Genomic DNA, 23,584 nt, shown 5'->3' on the forward strand with positions numbered 1-23,584 from the left:
GTGCTGGTGGACTTTAGGATCCAGGGAGCTCAGGACCCGCCGCCCGCAGCTGCTGCTGAATCCGCAGTGTTTCTGTTCTGTTGAAGGACACGGTAAACAAGTTAGAATTATGGATCGATAATTCTCATCTCATGTTTATTTTACTCTGTGATGAAGAATTTGTTGCAAGTAGGGGTTGGTTCAGTCATTTCAAAGTGAGGGCAAATTTACGTAATATTTAAGTGCAAGGTGAAGCAGCGAGTGCTGATGTAAGTGCTGCAGGTGATTTTCCTGAAATGTTGAAAAAAATTATTGAGGGAGGTTACTTGCCAGACCAAATATTTAATGTGGACAAGACTGGCTTATGCCTGAAAGGACCTACATTTCGAAAGAGGAAAAAAGTGCACCCGGGCATAAGGCATCGAAGGATAGGCTAACGTTATTGCTTTGGACAAACATTTGACTAACTGATGCTAAATAAGAACCGCGTGTACCGGTTCTGACTTGCGTACAAATTTGACTTAAAGACAGACTTAGGAACGGATCTCGTTCGTAACCCGGGGACTGCCTATACATTCCACACACCCACTGTCTCTGTAAAAATAAAAACAACCTCTGACATCTTCCCTGTACTTTACTCCAATCACCTTAAAATTATGGCCCCTGGTATTAGCCATTTCCTCCCTGGGAAAAAGTCTCTTGACTGTCCACTCTATCTATGCCTCTTATCTTGTACACCTCTATCAAGTTACTTCTCATCCTCCTTTGCTCCATAGAGAAAAACTCGAGCTGGCTCAACCTCTCCTCATAAGAGATGATCTCTAAAGCAGGCATAATCCTGGTACAGTAAATCTTTGCACTCTTTTGAAGCTTTCACATCCTTCTATAAGGCAATATCATCAGAACACGATACTTCAAGTATGATATAACCAGGGTTTTATAGAGCTCTTGGTTCTTAAACTAATCTCCCGTGTAATGAAGGCTACTACATTATACTCCTATCATCCTGCGCAGCAACTCTGTGGCTCCTATGGACATGGACCCCAAGATCCCTCTGTTACTCCACAAGGATCCTACCAGTAATCTTATACTCTGCCATTAAGTTTGACCTTCCAAAGTGAATCAGTTCAGATTTCTCTGGATTGGTTTAATTTTTGTTTTGATTCTTCAGGTGAAACTTGTGGAAGTGAAAGACTCAGATCACAGCAGTCCTGTACAACAAAGCACTCAGCTGGAGTTTGAGCTGCTGCCTAGCGGAGGGGCTGTCGAAGGTACCCCAGGTGTACAGACAGGTAAAGCAAGAGGCCCTTTCAAACCCAGCCGCAGCCCTGTTTATTCCATGTTTCTCAATAGCCTTGAAGTGGTCAATACCAGCCTGCAGAGCAGTCGTGTTCTGCCAGTCATTTTCCCTCTAGCTGTTCATAAAGCCAACTGCGCCAGAGACAGTTTAATGCAACCCGTGAACCTGCATGGGAGGGAACCTGTGCACTAGGAGAAGGTACAATCTCCACACAAACAGTGTCGGGGGTCAGCAATGAACCCTGCTCACTGGGTGTTGCCGAGGCTTCCTCACCCACTCAGAAAACTTCCTGTAAGGTTGTGTGTGTGTGCGGATGTGCTAGTGCGTGTATGTGCACACACTGACCTCTGCCATGCCTCTGACACCACAGACAGTACTCCTACTCTCTGAATGAACCAGAGGGATTACAGGTACGGTCCCGGTGAGGCTCACTCCCAGGTGTGTTTTACCAAAAGAACACTATATTGTGGTGTTAGGCTAGTGCCCGGCCTTCCTCCTCAGGTGAAGGTAAAGTATCTCAGAATCAGGTTTATTATCACATGTCACGAAATTGTTTTACTGCAGCAGCACAGTTCAAGACATAGAAATTAATATAAGTTACAGTAAGTCAATAGATGGAGTAAAATAGTGAGGTAGTGTTCATAGCTTCATTGTCCATTCAGAAATCTGATGGTAGTGGGGAAGAAGCTATTCTTGAAACATTAAGTTTGGACTTCAGACTCTTGTACTGCCTCCTTGATGGTAGCAATGAGAAGAGGGCATAACCTGAATGCTGAGGGTCCTTAATGTTGGATGCAGCCTTCTGGAGGCATCACCTTTTGAGGATGTCCTCAGTGGTGGGGAGGGTTGTGATGGAATTGAGCTGGCTGAGTAAACAACCATCTGTGGCATTTTTCAATCCTGAGCATTGGAAACCATACCAGACAATGATGTAACCAGTCAGAATGCTTTCCACATCTGCCTGGGCCAGTACTTGCCTGTCGCTAAACAGATGATCATATTATCATTTGCAGGAGCTTACAGTATGTCAGTTTGCTGCTGCAATTCCCTCGGTACAACAGCAGCTACACAGCAATGTTTGCTTCTGCAGGTGCATGGGTCACAAGGCTATAGGAGGTTCCACAGCAAAGTGGGGCAGAGGCACTGGAAGGTGTGAAACCACACAGAATGCTGGAGGGACTCAGCACAGATTACCATCAGCATTTAGCCTGTGTAGCACAGAGGCCCCAACACACTAGATCACTGTTATACTACGATAAGGAATGCATACCTTTCCATGCCCAGAGCATATTTCAGGAAATCTGATCAATTGGCCGTCCTGTCTGCATGCAGCACAACAAAGAGGTGGTCACTGGAGGCAAAGGAGGGGCTACAGGATTGCTTCAAGTTGGTGGGCTGGGCTCTGTTCAAGGACAACTGTGGATCTGAATGAATACATCCATGGTTGTCACGGGCTTTATCAAGATAGTTGTAGATGAGTGTGTCCCACAAAATCATTTGGCGTCTTCCCCAACCAGAAGCAATGGATGAACCACGAGATCCACAATCTGCTGACAGCCAGATCGGAGGCATTCAAGTTTGGTGACCAATAAAGTCCACAAGAGGTCCAGGTACAATTTCTGGAAAGCCTTGAGCTCAGATGGGGCACCTGGCCAAGTACCAAAGACCTGTGCTGATCAACTGGCTGGACTGTACACTGAGACCTTTATCCTGTCACTTTGGCAGTGTGAGGAGCCCACCTGCTTCAAGCAGGCTACATTTATACCAGTGCCTAAAGCGAACGTGGTAACCTGCTCTAATGATTATTGCACAGTGGCACTTCCATCCACAGTGATGAAGTGTTTTGAGAGGTTGGTGATGAATCATGTCAACTCCTACCTAAGAAGAGACTTGGATCTGCTCCAGTTTGCTTACTGGCACAACGGGTCCGCATCAGCTGCCATTTCATTGGCTGTTCACTCAACTCTGGAACATTACATTTCGGTAGGTCAAATTTGAAAACAGAACATAATATTAATGGTAAGACTCTTGGCAGTGTGGAGGATCAGCGAGAGCTTGGGGTCCATGTCCATAGGACTCAAAGTTGCTGTGCAGGTTGACTATGTTGTTAAGAAGGTGTATGGTGTGGCGGCCTTGGGACTGACTTCAAGAACCACAAGGTCATGTTACAGTTCTATTTGACCTTAGTTGGACCCCACTTGGAGTACTGTGTTCAGTTCTGGTCACCTCACTACAGGAAGGATGTGGATACTGTAGAGAGAGTGCGGAGGAAGTTTACAAGGATGTTGCCTGGTTTGGAGAGCATGCCTTATAAGAATAGGTTGAATGAACTTGGCCTTTACTCCTTGGAGTGAAAAGGGATGAGAGATGACCTGATAGAGGTGTATAAGATGATGCAGGGCACTGATCACGTGGATAGCTAGAGGCTTTTTCCAGGGCTGTAATGGCTAAAACGAGGGGATATAGTTTTAAGGTGCTTGGAAGGAGGTACAAGGGGGGTTGTCAGAGCTAAGTTTTTCACACAGAGTGGTGGGTGCATGGAATGTACTACCAGCGATGGTGGTAGAAGTGGATACAATAGGGTCTTTTAAGAGCCTCTTAGATAGGTACATGGAGCTTAGAAAAATAGAGGACTATGCGGCGGGAAATTCTAGGCAACTTCTAGAGAAGGTTACATGGTTGGCACAACATTGTGCGCTGAAGGGCCTGTAATGTGCCGTAGATTTCTAGGTTTCTATCTGGACGGCAAAGATGTATACACCAGGATGCTCTTTATCAACCACAGCTTGGCATCAATACTATCATCTCGTCAAAGCTAATCAAAAAGCTTCAAAACTTTGGCCTCAGTATCTACTTGTGCAACTGGATTTTTGATTTCCTCACTTGCAGACCCCATTCAGTTCAGATTAGCAACAACATCTCCTCCACAATCTCCACCAGCCAGGTACACCACAAGACTGTGTGCTTAGCCCCCTCGTTTTACACTTACGACAATGTGGCTAAACATAACTCTAATGCCATATTCAACTTTGCTGAAGACACCACTGTTGTAGGCTGAGTCAATGGTGGTGATGAACCAACATAGTGGCGGGAGATTGAAATAACATCAACCTTTTATTCAATGTCATCAAGTCCGAGGAGCTGATTGTAGACCAGGAGGAGGAAGCAGGAGGTCCATGGGGCGGTCCTCATTGAAATATCAAAGGTGGAGAGGGACAGCAGCATTAACTTTCTTGGTGTTTTCAATTCAGAGAACCTGACCTGGGCCCAGCAGGTACAGTGCCTACAAAAATATTCACCACCCCCCCCAGAAGTATTCATGTTTTATTTCTTTGCAACATTGAATCTCAGTGGATTTAATTTGGCTTTTCTGATCAACAGAAAAATACTCTTTTGTGTCAAAGTGAAAACAGATCTCTACAAAGTGATCTAAATTAATTACAAATATAAACAACAAAGTAATTGACTGCAAAAGTATTTAGTAGATGCAACCTTGGCAGCAATTACACCCTTGAGCCTGTGTGGATAGGCCTCTATCCGCTTTTCACATCCGGACACTACAATCTTTCCCCATTCTTCTTTACAAAACTGTTCAAGTTGTCAAAATACATGGGGATCGTGAGTGAACAGCCTTTTTCAAATCCAGCCATAAATTCTGAATGGATTGAGATCTGGACTCTGACTTGGCCACTTCAGGACATTAACTTTGTTGTTTTTAAGCCATTCCTGCATAGCTTTGGCTTTATGCTTGGGGTCATTGTCTTGCTGAAAAACAAATCTTCTCCCAAGTCACAGTTCTCTTGCAGACTGCATCAGGTTTTCCTCCAGGATTTCCCTGTATTTTGCTGCATTTATTTTATCCTCTACCATAGAAGCCTTCCAGGGCCTGCTGCAGTGAAGCATCCCCACAGCATGATGCAGCCACCAATATGCTTCACGGTAGTGATGGGATATTTTTGAGGATGTGCAGTGTTTGGCTTACGCAAAACATAGCATTTAGTCTGATGGCCAAAAAGCTCAATTTTCCAACTGACTTCAGAGACTCTCACGTTCCTTCTGACAAACTCTAGCAAAGATTTCATGTGAGCTTTTTTCAACAGTAGTTTTCTCTTTGCCACTCTCCCATAAAGTTGCAACTGGTGAAGCATCTGGGCAACAGTTGTTGTATGTGCAGTCTCTCCCATCTCAGCCACTGAAGCTTGTAGCTCCTCCAGAGCTGTCATAAGTCTCTTGGTGGCCTCCCTCCTTCTTGCACGGTCTGTTCTAGGCAGATTTACATCTGTGCCATATTGATGATTGACTTAATTGTACTCCAAGGGATATTCAGTGACTTGGAAATTTTCTCGTGTCCATCTCCTGACTTGTGTTTTTCAATAACCTTTTTACAGAGTTGCTTGGAGTGTTCTTTTGTCTTCATGGTGTAGTTTTTGCCAGGGTACTGACTCACCAGCAGTTGGGCCTTCCAGATACAGGTGTATTTTTACTCCAGTTGAAACACCTTGACTGCACACAGGTGATCTCCATTTAACTAATTATGTGACTTCTAAAACCAATTGGCCGCACCAGTGGTGATTTGTTGTGTCATATTATGGGGGTGAATGCTTTTGCAATTAATTATTTTGGTTTTATATTTGTAATTAATTTAGATCACTTTGAAGAGATCAGTTTTCACATTGACACAAAAGTCTTTTTCTGTTGATTAGTGTTAATTAAATCTATGGTGATTCAATGTTGTAAAACAATAAAACATGAAAACTTCCAAGGGGGGTAAAGTGCTATTGTAAAGAAGGCATGACAACACCTCTACTTCCTTAGGAGTTTGCGACAATTAGACATGACATCTAAAACTTTGACAAATTCACTTACATGTGTGGTGGAGAGCATTTTGACTGGCTTCATCACAGCCTGGTATGGAAGCACCAATGCCCTTGAATGGAAAGTTCTACAAAAAGTAGTGGATGTGGCCAAGTTCATCACGGGTAAGGCCCTCCCAACCATTGAGCACGCAGGAAAGTGACATCTATCAGTCGAACCCCACTACACAGGTGATGCTTTCACCTTGCTACTGCCATCAGAAGGGGGTACAAGAGCTTCAGGACCCACACCTCCAGGTTCAGCAACAGTTATTACCCCTCAGCCAACAGGCTGTTGAAACAATCTTCACTCGCCCTCATCACTCAACTGTTCCCACAACCGATGGACTCACCTCAAGGACTCTTCATCTCACATTCTCGATATATATTGCTTGCTTGTTGCTTACTTACCTATCTATAACCCTCTCACCTTTGCTAACAGCCACGTGACTCAGTGGTGAGAAGGCCTCCTTTTATAAACAATATACATCTAGGGTCAGAATGATTTGGGGTTCAACCAAGCAGGAATGTTGTGATGTTCCAATTAAAGAAACCTCGATTTGAGCGGATGCTGTGTAAATACTGTCCACGCGCGATCATTGGTCGGCAAGAAATAGCAGATCTTACACCACATAAAATGATAAAGTATATTTACTAATTTCAGCTTATTAAACAGTTATTAGCGAAAATAAAAATGGACCGAGAGAGGATCTAGTGCTTTTCTGGCATATGGGATGAATAAGCTCTTCTTGGATTTCCAGCTGAGTGTAGGTATCAGTTATAACTGACATTTCAGTGGCAAACTCCGCCATTGTTATAATTAGTTATAATCGATACCTGTGCCTGCCTGGAAGTGACAAGACTTCGGTGGTGACAGGGTATTTATTAGTCTCACAGGACAGTGGACCGTGGAAGACAGAATAAGCAGAGGAAGGTGATGGCAGGTGAGAAGGGAAACTGTATGGGGAATGGATAAAGAAGTAGAAGGAGGTGGAAGTTAGCCTTCCTTTCTAGTCATGATAGGACTGAAATGTTGACTGTTTATTCCCCTCCATAGATGCTACCTGACCTGCTGAGTTCCTCCAGCATTTTGTGTGTTGTGTGCTTGAGAGTTCTTTTATCTGCAGAACCTCTTGTGTTGATAATGGAAGGTGTGTGCCACTTGCTTCCTTCAGTTGGGGTTCTCTCTTTGCCCTCCTGTAGGACTCATCAAGAGGCAGAAACCGGAGAGATTGGGGCCAGAGTCCATGAAGGGAAACAGTCTCCTGAAGGAAGAAATGGCCAAGGAGATCACTCCACTGGGATCCATCCGGGGAGGTCACGGAGCAAGGGTTGACGGTAGCCCAGTGGCCGGTGCTGTGGCTCTGGTGGGTAACTGTTGTATGCTTCTTAGGACCATAAGACCTAGCAGTGGAATTAGGCCATTCTGCGCCGCCATTCCTTGGTGGCTGATTCATTATCTCTCTCAACCCCATTACCCTAACCTTTTGTGCCCTTACTAACTTATTAACCTTCACTTTAAATATAACCAATGACTTGGCCTTCACAACCATCTGTGACAATGAGTTCCACAGATTCACCACCTTCTGGCTAAGTAAATTCTTCCTTATCTCTGTTCTAAAGGGATGTCCTATTCTGAGTGCATCCTGGACTCATCCACTCTGTCTTTCAGTATTTGTTAGGTTTCAGTGAGATACCCCCCCTCCCTCAGTCTGAACTCCGGGGGCCATCAAATGCCCAGAACCATCAAATGCTTCTCATACGTTAACCCTTTCAGTTTCCGGATCATTGTCGTGAACCTCCTCTGAACCTTCTCTAATGCCAGCACATCATTTCTTTAATAAGTAGGGGAATTCTTTGCATGGTAGGGGATTCAAGGGTTACGGGGAAAAGGCAGGTAGGTGGAGATGAGTCCGTGGCCAGATCAGCCATGATCTTAGTGAACAGCAGAACAGGCTCGACAGGCCGGATGCCTACTCCTGCTACTATTTCTTATGTTTTTATGTTCTTATAAGGGGCCCAAAACTGCTCACGATACTCCTAAAGTGGTCTGACCAATTCCTTATAAGGCTTTTGTGTTACATCCTTGATTGTATATTCTAATCTTCTTTTAATGAATGTGAACATTGCACATCCATTCTTTACCACCGATTTAGACTGCAAGTTTACCTTTAGGGTACCCTGCACGAGGATTCCCAAGTCTCTTTGCATCTCTGATTTCTGAATTTTCTCCCTGTTTTGAATAGTCCACACATTTATTCCTTCTACTAAAGAGAGTGCCATACACTTCCCGACACTGTATTCCATCTGCTACTTCTTTGCCCATTCTCCTAACCCATCTTAAGTCCTTCTGCATACTCCCTGCCTCCTCAATGCTACCTGGTCTTTGGATTGTCCACAAACTTGGTCACAAAGTCATCAATTCCGTCACCCAGATAATGGAGTGTGGTTTTACCCAGTGGAAGTGGGAACACACTCTGAACTCGATTACAGTCGTTAGCTGTAGCTGTCCATATGCTCCCTGGATATACATTGCCTTAAATGTTTCACCTCTCGCTCTGAACGTATGTCCTCTAGCTCTAGTCTCACCCAACCTCAGTGCTTTTTGATTGTCCCTACAAATCATTCATCATGTGAAGTAGTACAAGGGAAAACAATAACAGAGTGCAGAATGAAGTGTTACAGGTACAGAGAAAGGCAGACAATAAGTTGTAAGGTCATAACAAAGTAGACTGTGAGGTCAAGTGTTCTAGGGAAATGCTTGGTCCTCTTAAAACTGCAGAGTAAAGGCTGTCCTTGAGCCTGTATTTTGTGCCCAGCGGAAGAGGGGAGAAGAGAGAATGTCCAGGTGGGTGGGATCTTTGATGATGCTGGTTGCTTTACTGAGTCAAAGAAAGTATAGACAAGAGTCCATGGAGGGGAGGCTGGTTTCTGTGTCTACAGCTCTGCATTTACTTGTGTTCCTGGGAACAGTAGTTGTCATACCCAGCTGTCATGCATCCTGATTATGTGCATCGATGTTACTGAGGGTCAAAGCCGACACCGACAGCTATTGGTGCTGTTCACTTGAAGCCCCCCGGCCCTCTGGACAAACATTCCCAGCGGAAAGGTGACCAAGCTGGACTGGCAGGGAAGTTATCCAGTAAATTCGATTCTGTTATATTGAGCAGCCGTTGATGAGGGGGCAATAAGGAAAACTGATCACCAACAGTCTGTGCAATTTTTTGCAGGGTTTGGGCGATGCGCTGAATAGGGGCCAACTGCAGGAGGTGAAGGGAGTCACGAGTGGGGCCAGTTCCATTCCAATGCTGGACCTCTCCAAGGACGGGGAGACTGAGGACAAGGGAGGGGCTGTGGAACCCATGGACGACTGGGACGCAGAGGTTGGCGATGACTTCAGTCTCTTTTATGACAGCTACTCTGTGGATGGGAGAGCAGACTCAGACAAGTCCAGCAAGGTGAGCCCAATTCTTTGCCCCCTGACATCTCTCCCTCCCTTCCCCTCACCAGCCCTGTCCCCCTTCCTTTACCACCCTCACTCATTTCCTCCCTTTCTCCCTCCCCTCTCCCCCTTCCTTCCCTACCTTCCCTGGCCATGTACCCCTCTGCCTTCCCTCCCCCTCTCTCTTCCCTTCTTCCTCCCACTCCCATCCTTCCCTATGCCTCCCTCCCAATGGACACCCTCCGATTCGATGCCTCCTTCTCACCACTCCTCCTCCCTCCCTATCTTCCTCTTCTCATCTCCTTCCTCCCTCTCCCTCCCTCATGCCCCTTGCTTCCCTCTCTCCTCCGTGTTCCTCACTCTCCCCATTCACCTCCCTCCCTTACCCTTCATTCCCCCCAACTCTGTTCCTCTCTTTCACTCCCACTTCCCATCCGCCCCTTCCTCCCATTTACCCTCCCTGCTTCCCTCACTCTCCCCTCCTATTCCTCTCTCCATTCTTTCCCACACTCCACTTGCTGGATGCTCTTCTCTCTACTTTGCCTCTCTCTGACTTCTATTCCAACATCTGTCTGCTCCTCGCTTGTCTTTCTCTGACGTCAACCTTCCCCCCACTCTCTTTGTCTCTTCCCTGACCTCTCTCTCTCCCTCCCCATCCCCTCTCCCTCCCCAACCCTCCTCTCTCTCCCTGTCCCCCTCTCTCTCCCCATCCCCCTCTCCATCCCTTCCTCCTGCCTTACCCTCTCCCTCCTTCCCCCTCCCTCTCCTGTCCTCCCCTCCCCTCACCCTTCCACCTTCCACTCCTCTCCTTGCCCTTTACCCACCCTTCACTCACTCCCTCCATTTTACTCTTTCTTCTTTATCCTCCCTCTGTCCTTCTGTCTTGCTCTCTTCCTTTCACTCTTCTTTCCTTTTCACATCCTGTCCTTCTTATTCCCCCTATTCCCCCTTCTGCTCCTTTTGTCTTCGTCAGTGCCTCCTTCCCCATGTTACCCCTCCTCACTCCCCCCACCCTTCGTTCTTCTGAGGGAAAACGGTCTGACGTGATTTTCACTGAGCAAACCACCTCTTACTAGGGAAAGATGCATCACCTAACAATGTTTCCTTTTCTAGACCGAGGGCGACTTAGGAGAGGACCGACTTAGTGATGTGGAGGACGACGAGGAGGAACTGGGTTCTGGAAACCTCTCTGACAGGGTACGTTCCTGGCACGTGATATCTCCTGGTGGTGTTTTTAAAGACGAACTTTATTTGTCACATGTACTTTGAAATATACAGTGGAATATGTCGCTTGCATCAACAGTCCGAGGATGTGTTGGGGCAGCCATTCTTCCGACTTACTAACCCTAACCTATACACCTTTGGGATCTGGGGCACACAGAGGAAACCCAAGCAATCACGGAGGAAGCACAGAAACAGCGGTGGGAATTGAACCCCAGTTGTTGCCACCGTAAAGCGTGATGCCCATTGCTACGCAGGCTTGACTCAAAGTTGTAGCTCCCCTCATGGTATCAGATACCTGAGTCTAAGGGGCAGGGAGGTGGTGCAGCAGTCTAAAAGCATTACCCCCTATCTAAAGTAACTGGGGAATCTGAAATCACTCTCTGCTGAAAGGCAGAAACACAGTCAGGTTTAATGTCACTGACATAGTTCACAAATCACTCCTTCACTCCTCCTCCCTCCCTATCTTCCTCTTCTCATCTCTTCTCATGTTGTTTTGCGGCAGCAGTACAATATATAATAATAAAAACTATAAACTACAGTAAGTATATATGAAAAATAATTTAAATAAGTAGTGCAAAAAGGGAAAAAATTACTGAGGAAGTGTACATGGGTTCATTATCCATTCAGAAATCTGACGGCGAGGGGGTAGAAATTGTCTTCAGGCTCCTGTACCACCACCTTGATACCAGTGAGAAGAGGGCATGTCCTGGTGATGGGTGATGCACGGGAGGCTAGTGTCCATGATGGAAATGGCTGAGTTTGCAGCTTTTGTGGCTTATTTCTATCCTGTGTAGTGGCCCCTCTATGCCGGACGGTGATGCAGTCAGTTAGAATGCTCTCCACAGTACGTCTATAGGTGTTTGGTGACGTACCAGTCTCCTCACACTGCTCATGAAGTCTTTGTAATTGCATCAATATGCTGGGCCCAGGATAGATGTTCATATCTAAGAACTTGAAACTGCTCGTCCTTTTTCAGTTCTGATTCCTCGATGAGTACTGGTGTGTGTTTAGGATGAAGTAAATGATGCAATTTATTTATTTAGAGATTTTAGAGATACAGCATGGTAGCAGGCCATTCTGGCCCATCGAGCCCACACTTACATAACCAACTAACCCATATGTGTCTGGAATGTGGGAAGAAAATGGAGCGCCTCGGGGAAACCCACAGGGGTACAAACTCTTTACAAACTGTGGTAGGAATTGAACCGGGGTTGCTAGCGCTGTAAAGTACTACGCTAACTGCTGCACTTGCGTGCCGCCAGGTCCCTCTCTCTCTCTTTCATTATTATTGACATTTGACTCCACCTACTCTGGAGAAGGGTAATGTGGGGGGAGAGGATTGTTGCTGGGCAACGTTAGTGTCTGAGCTAGAGGTCACAGGTGAAGGGTGAGATGGATCATTTTCACTGAGACGCTGGTGAGAGTGTGGAATGAGCCAGTGGAAGTGGTCGCTGCAGGTTTGATTTCAACATTTACGAGAAGGTTGGTGAGTACATGGATGGGAGGGCAATGGAGGGCTAGGGTCCAGGTGCAGGTCGATGGGACTAGGCAGAATTACAGTTCAGCACAGACTAGATGGCCCATATGGTCTATTTCTGTGCTGTAGTGCTCTATGATTTTATGAGCTAGTTAAATTGCCCACACTGATCACAACATCCACATTGACTACACTGACCATGCTGACCCCCTGTACTGATCTAACCACCCACTCTGCCTGGACTGTCCACACCAGGTACACCACTCTGTTGCATCTGCACTGTCCACGTTAGCCACGTGGACTCTTATTTCCATAAAGTTCCAGCTCTATAGTGATCTATAGTGTTCCATCTATACTGTCCACACCGGCTACTCCATCTATGTTCACTGTACTGACTGCTGCCTGCTCTGCAGAGCTCCTGCACTATATTGATCTAACCACCCACGCTGCCTGTTCTGTCTGGAATGTCCACGTTCACTAAACTGATCACAACATCCCCACTGACCATGCTGACCCGTGTACTGATCTAACCACCCACTCTGCCCGTTCCGTCTGGACTGTCCACATTGTCTTTTCTTCACCACACTCATTGCAGTCTCATCTCTGCAGAGCTCCAGCTCCAGTCTGAAGAGAAAGGGGAAGAAAAAGTGGAGGAGTGAGAGCCCTTGGGTGAAACCCAGCCGGAAACGCAGGCGCAAAGACCGCGTGAAGCCAGGGAAAGGAGGAGGTACGTATGTGTGTAACCAGGAGCCCTGCTGGGCACTGTGCTGCATCATTTCCTTGTGCTCATGAAACCTCTTATTGATTGACTTACTGCCTTTAACTCCCCCTTCAGCAGATTAGAAATGAGCGGCCTCGCGAGTTGTCCAGTCAGCTTTTCATTTCACCCAGCTCAGATGTTTCTGAAAGGGGGCAACAAAGACTTCCTACTCATGGATTTAACTCCAATCATGAATGTTCCTATGATTTTAAAAATGAGCTTTATTGGTCACATGTATATCAAAACACAGTGAAATGCGATGTTTGTGTCAATGACCGACACAGTCTGAGGATGTTTTGGGGGCAGGCTGCATGTATTGCCACACTTCTGGTGCCAACATTGCATGTCCACAACTTACTAACCCTAAGAGAATAGGTTGAGTGAACTTGGCCTTTTCTCCTTGGAGCGACGGAGGATGAGAGGTGACCTGACAGAGGTGTATAAGATGATGAGAGGCATTGATCGTGTGGATAGTCAGAGGCTTTTCCCCAGGGCTGAAATGGCTAGCATGAGAGGACACAGTTTTAAGGTGCTTGGAAGTAGGTACAGAGGAGATGTCAGGGGTAAGTTTTTTTATGCAGAGAGTGGTGAGTGTGTGGAATGGGCTGCCAGTGGTGGTAGTGGAGGTGGAAATGATAGGGTCTTTTAAGAGATTTCTGGATGACTACGTGGAGCTTAGAAAAATAGAGGGCTATGGATAAAGCCTAGGTAGTTGTAAGGTAAGGACATGTTCAGCACAACTTTGTGGGCCGAAAGGCCTGTATTATGCTGTATGTTTTCTGTGTTTCTATGTTTCTATGTTTTTCTAAATCGAATGTCTTGGGAATGTGGTAGAAAAGCAGGGCACCCAGAGAATAGTGGAGCATCTGGAGGAAAGCCAGGAACTTGGGTCGCTGGCGCTGTAAAACGTTATACTAATTGCTATGGTACCATGCTGCATCATACCCTGAGGCAGCATTTGTGATGGTGTCCTGGACTGGGTATACAGGAAGGAATCCAAAAATAGGGGTTATAAATCAAAGTTGATTGGGATATGAATGAGACGTGGGATATGAATGAGACGAAGGAGAGACAAGGCACATTTCACTAGATCTTAGAATGTCTTTGGTTCCTTAAGGCTGTCAAAGCTGAAGAAGGGGCGGGGAGGTTAGTGGGGATAAGATCCCATTACCTTTTAAATGCTCCAAGTGGTGTGAGTATCAAATGGCCTCTGACAACCAAGTTCAGCTCCTGGCCTTTGCATGTAGCTTAGCCACTAAGCCAAGCAGATTTGTTTCTACTGACAGGTGAAGGGGCAAAGATAGGTTACCGGCACCTTAAAACCACTCGCTTCAGGAAATGGGGCTTATCAGCCATGTTTGGTAGCTCACCTAGGAGAAGGAAAGTGGCCTTGTGGCTATACCCACTCATGGGGAAGTCTTCAGAAGTAAACACCGAGGAAAAATGCAGAGCTGGAGTCCCTAATGCAATCCAACATTGAGTTCAACGTGGACTGACAACTCCTGCAACTGCCCTGGTGCCAAACTATTATCAGTCCCTGCCATTCATTTGGATTCATCAGAAGAGGAGTCTGCTGATTGCTCTCCATATCATACCGCCCTGGCTTGCTTACTGACTTACATATCAAATGTAGACAGCATGATCAACAGCTTCGATAGACTCTTCTTGCACCCATTGTTGGATTCATCTTGGATTAAGCAAAAGATTGCTTGATTATACAGATTGGTATATGTCTGTGAGGTAATGTTGCAGCTCTATAAACTTTGGTTAGACCACACTTGGGATGTTGTGTTCAGCTCTGGTCACCTCATTATAGGAAGGGTGTGAAAGCTTTAGAGAGGGTGCAGAGGAGATTTTCCACGATGCTGTCTGGATTAGAGAGAGTGCAGAGGAGATTCACCAGGAGGCTATCTGGATTAGAGAGAGTGCAGAGGAGATTCACCAGGATGCTGTCTGGATTAGAGAGGGTGCAGAGGAGATTCACCAGGATGCTGTCTGGATTAGAGAGGGTGCAGAGGAGATTCACCAGGAGGCTATCTGGATTAGAGAGAGTGCAGAGGAGATTCACCAGGAGGCTATCTGGATTAGAGAGAGTGCAGAGGAGATTCACCAGGATGCTGTCTGGATTAGAGAGGGTGCAGAGGAGATTCACCAGGATGCTGTCTGGATTAGAGAGGGTGCAGAGGAGATTCACCAGGAGGCTATCTGGATTAGAGAGAGTGCAGAGGAGATTCACCAGGATGCTGTCTGGATTAGAGAGGGTGCAGAGGAGATTCACCAGGAGGCTATCTGGATTAGAGAGAGTGCAGAGGAGATTCACCAGGATGCTGTCTGGATTAGAGAGGGTGCAGAGGAGATTCACCAGGATGCTGTCTGGATTAGAGAGGGTGCAGAGGAGATTCACCAGGAGGCTATCTGGATTAGAGAGAGTGCAGAGGAGATTCACCAGGATGCTGTCTGGATTAGAGAGGGTGCAGAGGAGATTCACCAGGAGGCTATCTGGATTAGAGAGAGTGCAGAGGAGATTCACCAGGATGCTGTCTGGATTAGAGAGGGTGCAGAGGAGATTCACCAGGATGCTGTCTGGATTAGAGAGGGTGCAGAGGAGATTCACCAGGATGCTGCCTGGGTTAGAGAGGGTGCAGAGGAGATTTACCAGGAGGCTATCTGGATTAGAGAGAGTGCAGAGGAGATTCACCAGGATGCTGTCTGGATTAGAGAGGGTGCAGAGGAGATTCACCAGGATGCTGCCTGGATTAGAGAGGGTGCAGAGGAGATTCACCAGGATGCTGTCTGGATTAGAGAGAGTGCAGAGGAGATTCACCAGGATGCTGTCTGGATTAGAGAGGGTGCAGAGGAGATTCACCAGGATGCTGCCTGGGTTAGAGAGCATGTCTTGTGAGGATAGGTTGAACAAGCTAGGACTTTGCTCTTAGGAGAGAAGGCAGACAAGAGTTGACGATAGAGGTGTACACAATAAGAGCCATGGATGGAATGGACAGCCAGAGACTTTCCTAGGGTGGAAATGGCTAATACGAGGATCATTAATTTTAAGGTGACAGGAGGAAAATAGAGGGGGATGTCAGAGGCGCTTTTTACACAGAGAGTGGTGGGTGCCTTGGGAACATTTAGAGACTGAGGCTACTGGGTTCTGATGTTTCCAATCCAAGGTTCTTTTGGAAGTCAAGAAAGAGGCACAAAGCATGATCATTTTATTATAGTGTTAATAAGAAAGCAAGGAAAGCTGAAAAATAGACAGTGATAGTGGTCTATTAAGTGACGAGAGATAAAGAGAAGATGGCACTACTGCATGGTCAGCTCTTTTACGCACATAGATATGAAGTGTTGGGGTGGAGATACGTCTCTTCCAAAGGAGGTGTAAGGCACTCTTTCTCTCCACTAGCCTACAGGTTACCCTTGGGCAAGGTGTGCCCCCCCCCCAGTCAGGGTCACGCGAAGCCGTAGGGGCAGGCGGCGGATAGTCGTACAAGCAGCTAATGTATATTACAAGTCCTGGTTATGTGACCAGTGATGCCAGGCAGACAATCTCTGAAGAGTATTGATAATGGCTGGGGCCACCCGGCTTGTAAAGACACTGTCCAGAAGAAGGCAAAGGCAAACCACCTCTATAGAAAAGTTTGCCAAGAGCAATCACGGTCAACGACCATGATCAGCTATGTCATACGACACAGTACAAATAGTGATAATGAGAAGAGAAACATTCCATTCAGAATTGCAGATAAGAGTCAGCCACTCAGATACCCCTGTTCGAATAATGCAATGCCAGAGAAACTTCCAGAACTTTCCAGAATCGTACCAATGGATCCAGTATATGTTTATACTGTGGCTACTAGGAAGCATACTAAACAGTTAAATTTATGTAAGTACTTTTAAAAAAAGTTGAGCAGGTAATTATTTGTTAAACTGCAAAGAAATAACAGTTAAATAGTCTATTCCAACACTGCTGACCACCTTCAACTGAAGATCGTGTCTTCCTCTTCAGCAATGAATTCAACGGGAGGAGGTAACCAGGCACAGAGCGAGTACACGGAGGTCCCTCTGGGCTCCTTGGATCTTCCCAATGACAGCAGCCTTTCTCCACAACCCACAGGTATCAGAATCTGGTTTATTATCAACCAACCCCAGAGATTCTGCAGATTCCATAAATCCAGTGCAACACACACAGAATACAGGCGGAACTCAGCAGGTCCAGCTGAGACCCTTCCCCAGGACTGGGAAGGATTGGGGAACGATGCCAGAATAAGAGGGGGCAGCTGATTGGTGAGACCAAGTGAGGGGGAAGGTGGATGGGTAAGTGGGGATGAATTGAAATGCTGGGAGGTGATAGATGGAAGAGGTAAAGAACTGAAGGAGGAGGAATCTATTAGAAGATGACAGTGAACCATGGGAGAGAGCGGAAGAGGGGCATTTTGTGTTTGTTACTCAAGTTTATTATCGGTGACTTATATGATGTGAATTTTCTTCTGCAGCAGCAGTACAGTGCAGAGTCATAAAAATTTCTATAAATAACAAAATAAATCAGTAATGAAAGGAAAAGGTTGAGACTGTCTAAAAACCCCTCCTTGTCCCTTTGGATCGAAGAGGATGGATTGGATTGACTCAAAATGGCAGCATTCAAGACCATTTGGTTGGGGGGGGTCAAACTGTCAACTTGCACACCTTCTCCCCCCCCCAACACCTTATTCTGGCTTCTGCCCCCTTCCTTTCCAGTGCTGATGAAGGGTCTTGGCCTGAGACATTGCCTTCCATAGATGCTGTTGAATTGATAGAAAGAGATTACATTAGATTATTATTAAACTAGAGTAGAGTAGACTAAATAAAATTGGATGATCTGGAGTTATGAGGAAAGATTGAATAGCTTAGAACTTTATTCCCTGGAGTGTAGGAGAATGAGGGGAGATTTCAACGTTCAAAGTAACTTTATTATCTAAGTACTTACTTGTCACCATATACAACCCTGCAATTCGTTTTCTTGCGGGTATTCACAGTAAATACAAAGAAACACAATTGAATTAATGAAAGACCACACCCAACAGAATGGATAAACAACCAATGTGCAAAAGACAACAAACTCTGCAAATAATAAATAAATAAGCAATAAATATTGAGAACAAGAGATGAACAGTCTTTGATACTGAGTCCACAGGTTGTGGGAACTGTTCACTGTTGGGGTGAGTGAAGTTATCCCTTTTGGTTCAAGAGCCTGATGGTTGAGGGGTAATAACTATTCCTGAACCTAGTGGTGTGAGTCCTGAGGCTCCTGTACCTTCTTCCTGATGGCAGCAGTGAGACGAGAGCATGGCCTGGATGGTGGTTCCTGCTGGTTGAGGGGTAATAACTGTTCCGGAACCTAGTGGTGTGAGTCCTGAGGCTCCTGTACCTTCTTCCTGATGGCAGTAGCAAGAAGAGAACATGGCCTGGGTGGTGGGGGCCTCTGGTGATGAATGGTGCTTTCCTGCTACAATGCTCTGTGAGTCCATAAGTTGTGGGAACAGTTCGGTGTTGGGGAAGGAGTGGGAGGAGAGCATATCCTCAGTGGTGGGGGCCTTCTGATGTTGTTTATATGTAGAACAACAATCAAGTAATTGGGCTCTAAACCAGCACACTGGTGAGCAGTTGTCCTTCCCCAGCCCCCTCATCTCCCTCTGCAACATCTCTATTTCTTCCACATTCTTCATTTTCCACTCTTCCCTTCCTTTCACTTCTCTCCCATTTTCATCTTTCTTTCCCTCTCTGTTCCCTCTGAAAGTCTTATTTGTCTGTAGGGTATCTCTTTGTTTGTGCTTGCCTCTTCTTTTCTGCCTTCTGTCCCTTCTCTACAGCCAACCCCTCTCTTCTCTTACTCCTCCACACCTCCTCTCTACATGCGTTCCACCTCATAAAGCCGAAGGTAGAGGAGTGTGTGTGAAAAATGGGGGAGGGGGGGAATTTCATTGAAACCTGTTGGATATTGAAAGGCCATGATAGAGTGGGTGTGGAGAGGATGTTTCCTATAGTGGGGGAGTCTAGGACCAGAGGACACAGATAGAGTGGATGTGGAGAGGATGTTTCCTATAGTGGGGGAGTCTAGGACCAGAGGACACAGATAGAGTGGATGTGAAGAGGATGTTTCCTATAGTGGGGGAGTCTAGGACCAGAGGACATAGATAGAGTGGATGTGGAGAGGATGTTTCCTATAGTGGGAGAATCTAGGACCAGAGGACACACCCTCAGAATAGGAGATCATCCCTTTAGAACAGAGATGAGGAGGAATTTCTTTAGCCTATTGGTGGTGAATCTCTGGAATTCTTTGTCACAGATGGTGTGGAGGCCGTCATTGAGTATATTTAAAATGCAGGTTGATAGGTTCTTGATTAGTAAGGGCTTCAAAGGTTTTGGGGAGAAGCCAGGAGAATGGAGTTGTGAGGAAGTACATCAGTCATTATGGAATGGTACAACTGTCTTGATGGGCCAAATGGTCTAATTCTGCTCCTATAAGATCATTAGACCATTTGGCTCATGGAGTTTGCATTGCAGTTCAATCATGTTTAATTTCTTTTTTTTCAACTCCATTCTCCTAATCCTTAACCCCCTTACCAATCAAGAATCTATTAATCTCGGACTTGGCCACCACAGCCCTCTGAGGCAACAAATTTCACAGATTTTCATCATGGATGAGGAGAGAGACTTGTGTTGCTGTTGTTTTGTTGCTTGATGTGTTCTGTGTTGTTCTGCCGAACATTGTGAACTTGCTATGTTGGCGCAGGAATGTGTAGCAACACTTGTGGGCAGACCCTAGCAAATCTTTGGGTTCTGTTAGTTGTTGACGCAAATAATGCATTTCACTGTATGTTCATGTGAATGATAAATTTGAATCTGATCTTGGAAGATGCGTAAATGCTCTGAGTAATAAATTTCTCTTTTTTGCATTTCCTTTGTGCTCTTTACCACTATTCCTTGCCTTTTCTCTCCTGTCCTTTCCACTTTCCCTCTCTCCATCGTGTTTTATTTGCAGTCTAAGATGGCGCAGATTGTCACCTTTCATACCATCACTCTGCTTATTATTTTCCTTTATTTCTTACTCATTTCCTTTTGAAGCTTATCATTGAATCCATCTGCACAGATTTTTTTTCACAAGGATGTATGGCTTAGCAAGTTAATTAATTGCTTGGATATAATGAGCGACATCTCCAAATAACTAATTAAATAGATTAAGATTAATCCTTCCCCTTCCTGCTGAGTCATTTGCCGATCCTTTTAGTCAGTGATCTTTGGTTACCAACTATTCTACCCTAGAAACTGCCCACTTTGCTGTTGACGTTTAGGGCAGCAATGAAGCAAAGAGTTTCCTCCCTCATGTTGTGGGATGGATGTATGATTGAAATAAATTCTAAAATTCTCTGGCAGTGTTCGGGGCTCCCTTCACCATGCCGGAAGCTTCCTCGCTTCTTTCACTACTGCAAGTGCCGGGTGAAGGCTCAAGAATACTGTCAGTACACTCACATATAGAATCAGAATTGGGTTTTTATCACTGGCATATGTCGTGAAATTGGTTGTGGTGTGGAAGCAGTACTTTGCAATACATACTAATAAAGACTCTGAATTCCAGTGAATATTAAAAAGTTAAATAAGTAGTGCAAAAGAAATAGTGAGGTAGTGTTCAAGGGTCCAGTCGGAAATCTGATGGCAGAGGGGAGGAAGCTGTTCATGAATTGCTGTGTGTGCCATCAAGCTTCTGCACCTTTTCCCTGGCAGTAACAATGATAAGAGGACGTGTCCTGGGTGATTGGGGGTCCTTAATGACAGATGCCGCCTTTTTAAAGCTTCACACTTTGAAGATATCCTGGATTCTACGGAGGCTAGTGCCCATGATGGAGCTTATTTTAATTTGTGCAGTGTCCCCCTCCCCCTTACCAGGCGGTGATCCAACCAGTTAGTATGCTCTCCACAGTACATTTGTAGAAATTTATGAGTGATTTTGGTGACATACCAAATCTCCTCTTCTGTGCCTTCTTTGCAACTGCATCGGTATATTGAGTCCAGGATAGTTCTTCAGAGATGGTGACACCCAGGAATTTGAAATTGCTCACTCTTTCCACTTCTGATCCTTTTACCAAGGACTGGTGTGTGTTCCCTTACCTTACCCTTTTGAGGTCCACAATCAGTTCTTACTAACTTGGTCTTACTAACGTTGAGTGCAAGGTTGTTGCTGTGACACCACTGTGATATACCTCACTCCTGTATGCCTTCTTGTCACTATCTGAAATACTGCCAGCAATAATTGTGTTGTCAGCAAATTTATAGATGGAATTTAAGCTGTGCCGAGCCACAGATCAGAGCAGTGGACTAAGCACACATCTTTGAGGTGCACCAGTGTTGATTGTCAGTGAGGTGTAGGCAGAGGTGTGGTCTTCTGATGAGGAAGTCGAAGATCCAATTGCAGAGATTGGAATAGAGGCCAAAGTTTGGGAGCTTTCTGATCAGACCTGTAGGACGAATGTGTTGAACGCTGAGCTGCATTCTAGCTGGAACCAACTTCTCAAAGCACTTCATTGTGAGTGTTACTGGATGGTAGAATGATGAAGAAACATCCTTCATTGCTGTTTCTGTTTTGTTTGACCAGTCAGGATTGTTGGTCCTGAGCTGAACCCTGGAACCTGGAGGACTGCTGGACCAGGCTTAGTCTGACCTCTATCCTTTGACTTCTTTGATGTGGGTGACCCTATCAAGAGGCAAATCATTATGCCCTGACTCCAGCCGGCATAGTTCTCCAGGTTGCTGAGGCACACAGATCTCCAAATCACAACAAGGTGTGGTCCTCTTGGTGGAGATGCACATTGAGGATCCCTTATCTGAAATTCTAAAATCCAAAAACCTCTGAAATCCGAATTTTTTTTAGCACTGATGTGATGTCAGAAATGGAAAATTCCAGAAGGTGTTGAGAAGGTTCCAGGCAATGCACAAGTCTCTGCACACCACAGGCAGGTCAGAGAAGTGACCTCACATATGTAATAAACAGAAGTTAATGAAAAATAGAAAAGAAAATGAGCAATGAGGATCTCGACCATGTATTAAAAGAGTGTACTCATCAGTGAACATGTGGCACTTAGCATTATGCTGAGCATGAAACAAGGAAAGGTCTATCAAGACGAGCTGAAGGTATTGTGAACTTCTGGATGCAGAAAATTTTAAATTTAAAAAAATATTTAAACTTTTAAAAATAAAGTGTCTGCCAATTGTGAGTTTGCAAAGATCATTGATAATGGAAATCTGACACCATGAGAAGACTACATTGCTGATTGTTTTCATACCTACATTCAACCTAAAGCAAGTAAAATACAAATACAGTGTACCTTTTAATCAAAACACGACATTGGTTGGGGGGGGGGGGGAGGCTGAAAACTGCTGTGGTTTGTTGTTGCTCTACAGCTGATTCAGGTATACTCCTGTTGCTGCTGTGCTGCGTTTATACCCTGCACACCTTATTAAATATACCTTATTAAAGGCATATAATAATTTTTGCTGTTAAGTACATATGTGTAATGAACAAGTGTAAGACAAAGACACTTACCAGTAGAACATAAATTCCAAGTCGGAAATGATGGTGATCCCAAGCTATCTCATTATATATTCCAAGATCTGAAAGAAATCAATCCGATTCACTTCTGGCCTCAAGCATTTCGGATTCGGATAAGGGGTACTCAACGTGTACCTGTAGAAACATTTAGAACCATAGAACATTACAGCACAGAAACAGGCCTTTTGGCCCTTCTTGGCTGTGCCTAACCATTTTTCTGCCTAGTCCCGCTGACCTGCATCTGGCCCATATCCCTCCATACACCTCTCATCCATGTACCTGTCCAAGTTTTTCTTTAATGTTAAAAGTGAGGAGGCATTTACCACTTCATCTGGCAGCTCATTCCACACTCCCACCACTCTCTGTGTGAAGAAGCCCCCCCCCCCATGTTCCCTTTAAACTTTTCCCCCTTCACCCTTAACCCATGTCCTCTGTTTTTTTTCTCCTCTAGCCTCAGTGGAAAAAGCCTGCTTGCATTCACTCTATCTATACCCATCATAATTTTATATACCTCTATCAAGTCTCCCCTCATTCTTTTACGCTTCAGGGAATAAAGTCCTAACCTCTTCAACCTTTCTCTGTAACTCAGTTTCTCAACATCCTTGTAAACTTTCTCTGCACTCTTTCAACCTTATTAATATCCTTCCTGTAATTTGGTGACCAAAACTGCACACAATACTCCAAATTCGGCCTCACCAATGCCTTATACAACCTCACCATAACCTCACCATTTGCTTCTTATTCCGTAATTAAATCTTCCCTGAACATTGTCTTCACCCAACAATGTTGGTCTGAATCTGTCCTGTCCCACAGCCAGAGTACATAAGTGCCAATACAAAGAAGTCACAGCAGTGTGAATACTTTGTCAGAAGTTTGTATAGATTCAGCATGTCACCAACGACATTGGCAAACCTTTATAGATGCAAAGTGGGAAGTATCCCCACTGATGCATCACAGCCTGGTATGGAAACA

General features: G+C 45.4%; 1 protein-coding gene across 5 annotated transcripts in view; it reads left to right on the forward strand.

Annotated features, from left to right (window-relative positions):
- The window catches only part of LOC140719267 (histone-lysine N-methyltransferase EHMT2-like), a 147,729-nt gene that overhangs the window by 35,044 nt on the left and 89,101 nt on the right, over positions 1-23,584 (forward strand). For 4 of the 5 annotated variants that reach the window (XM_073033807.1, XM_073033775.1, XM_073033782.1 and 1 more), the window contains exons 9-14: positions 1,151-1,271; positions 7,336-7,499; positions 9,363-9,590; positions 10,688-10,771; positions 12,885-13,002; positions 17,039-17,146. In XM_073033807.1, the coding sequence (XP_072889908.1) occupies positions 1,151-1,271; positions 7,336-7,499; positions 9,363-9,590; positions 10,688-10,771; positions 12,885-13,002; positions 17,039-17,146 (823 nt within the window). The remainder of the gene's footprint in view (positions 1-1,150; positions 1,272-7,335; positions 7,500-9,362; positions 9,591-10,687; positions 10,772-12,884; positions 13,003-17,038; positions 17,147-23,584) is intronic. The other variant, XM_073033791.1, reaches the window with a different exon arrangement.

This window comes from Hemitrygon akajei, chromosome 2 (assembly GCF_048418815.1).
Source record: "Hemitrygon akajei chromosome 2, sHemAka1.3, whole genome shotgun sequence".
Lineage (NCBI taxonomy): Eukaryota > Metazoa > Chordata > Chondrichthyes > Myliobatiformes > Dasyatidae > Hemitrygon > Hemitrygon akajei.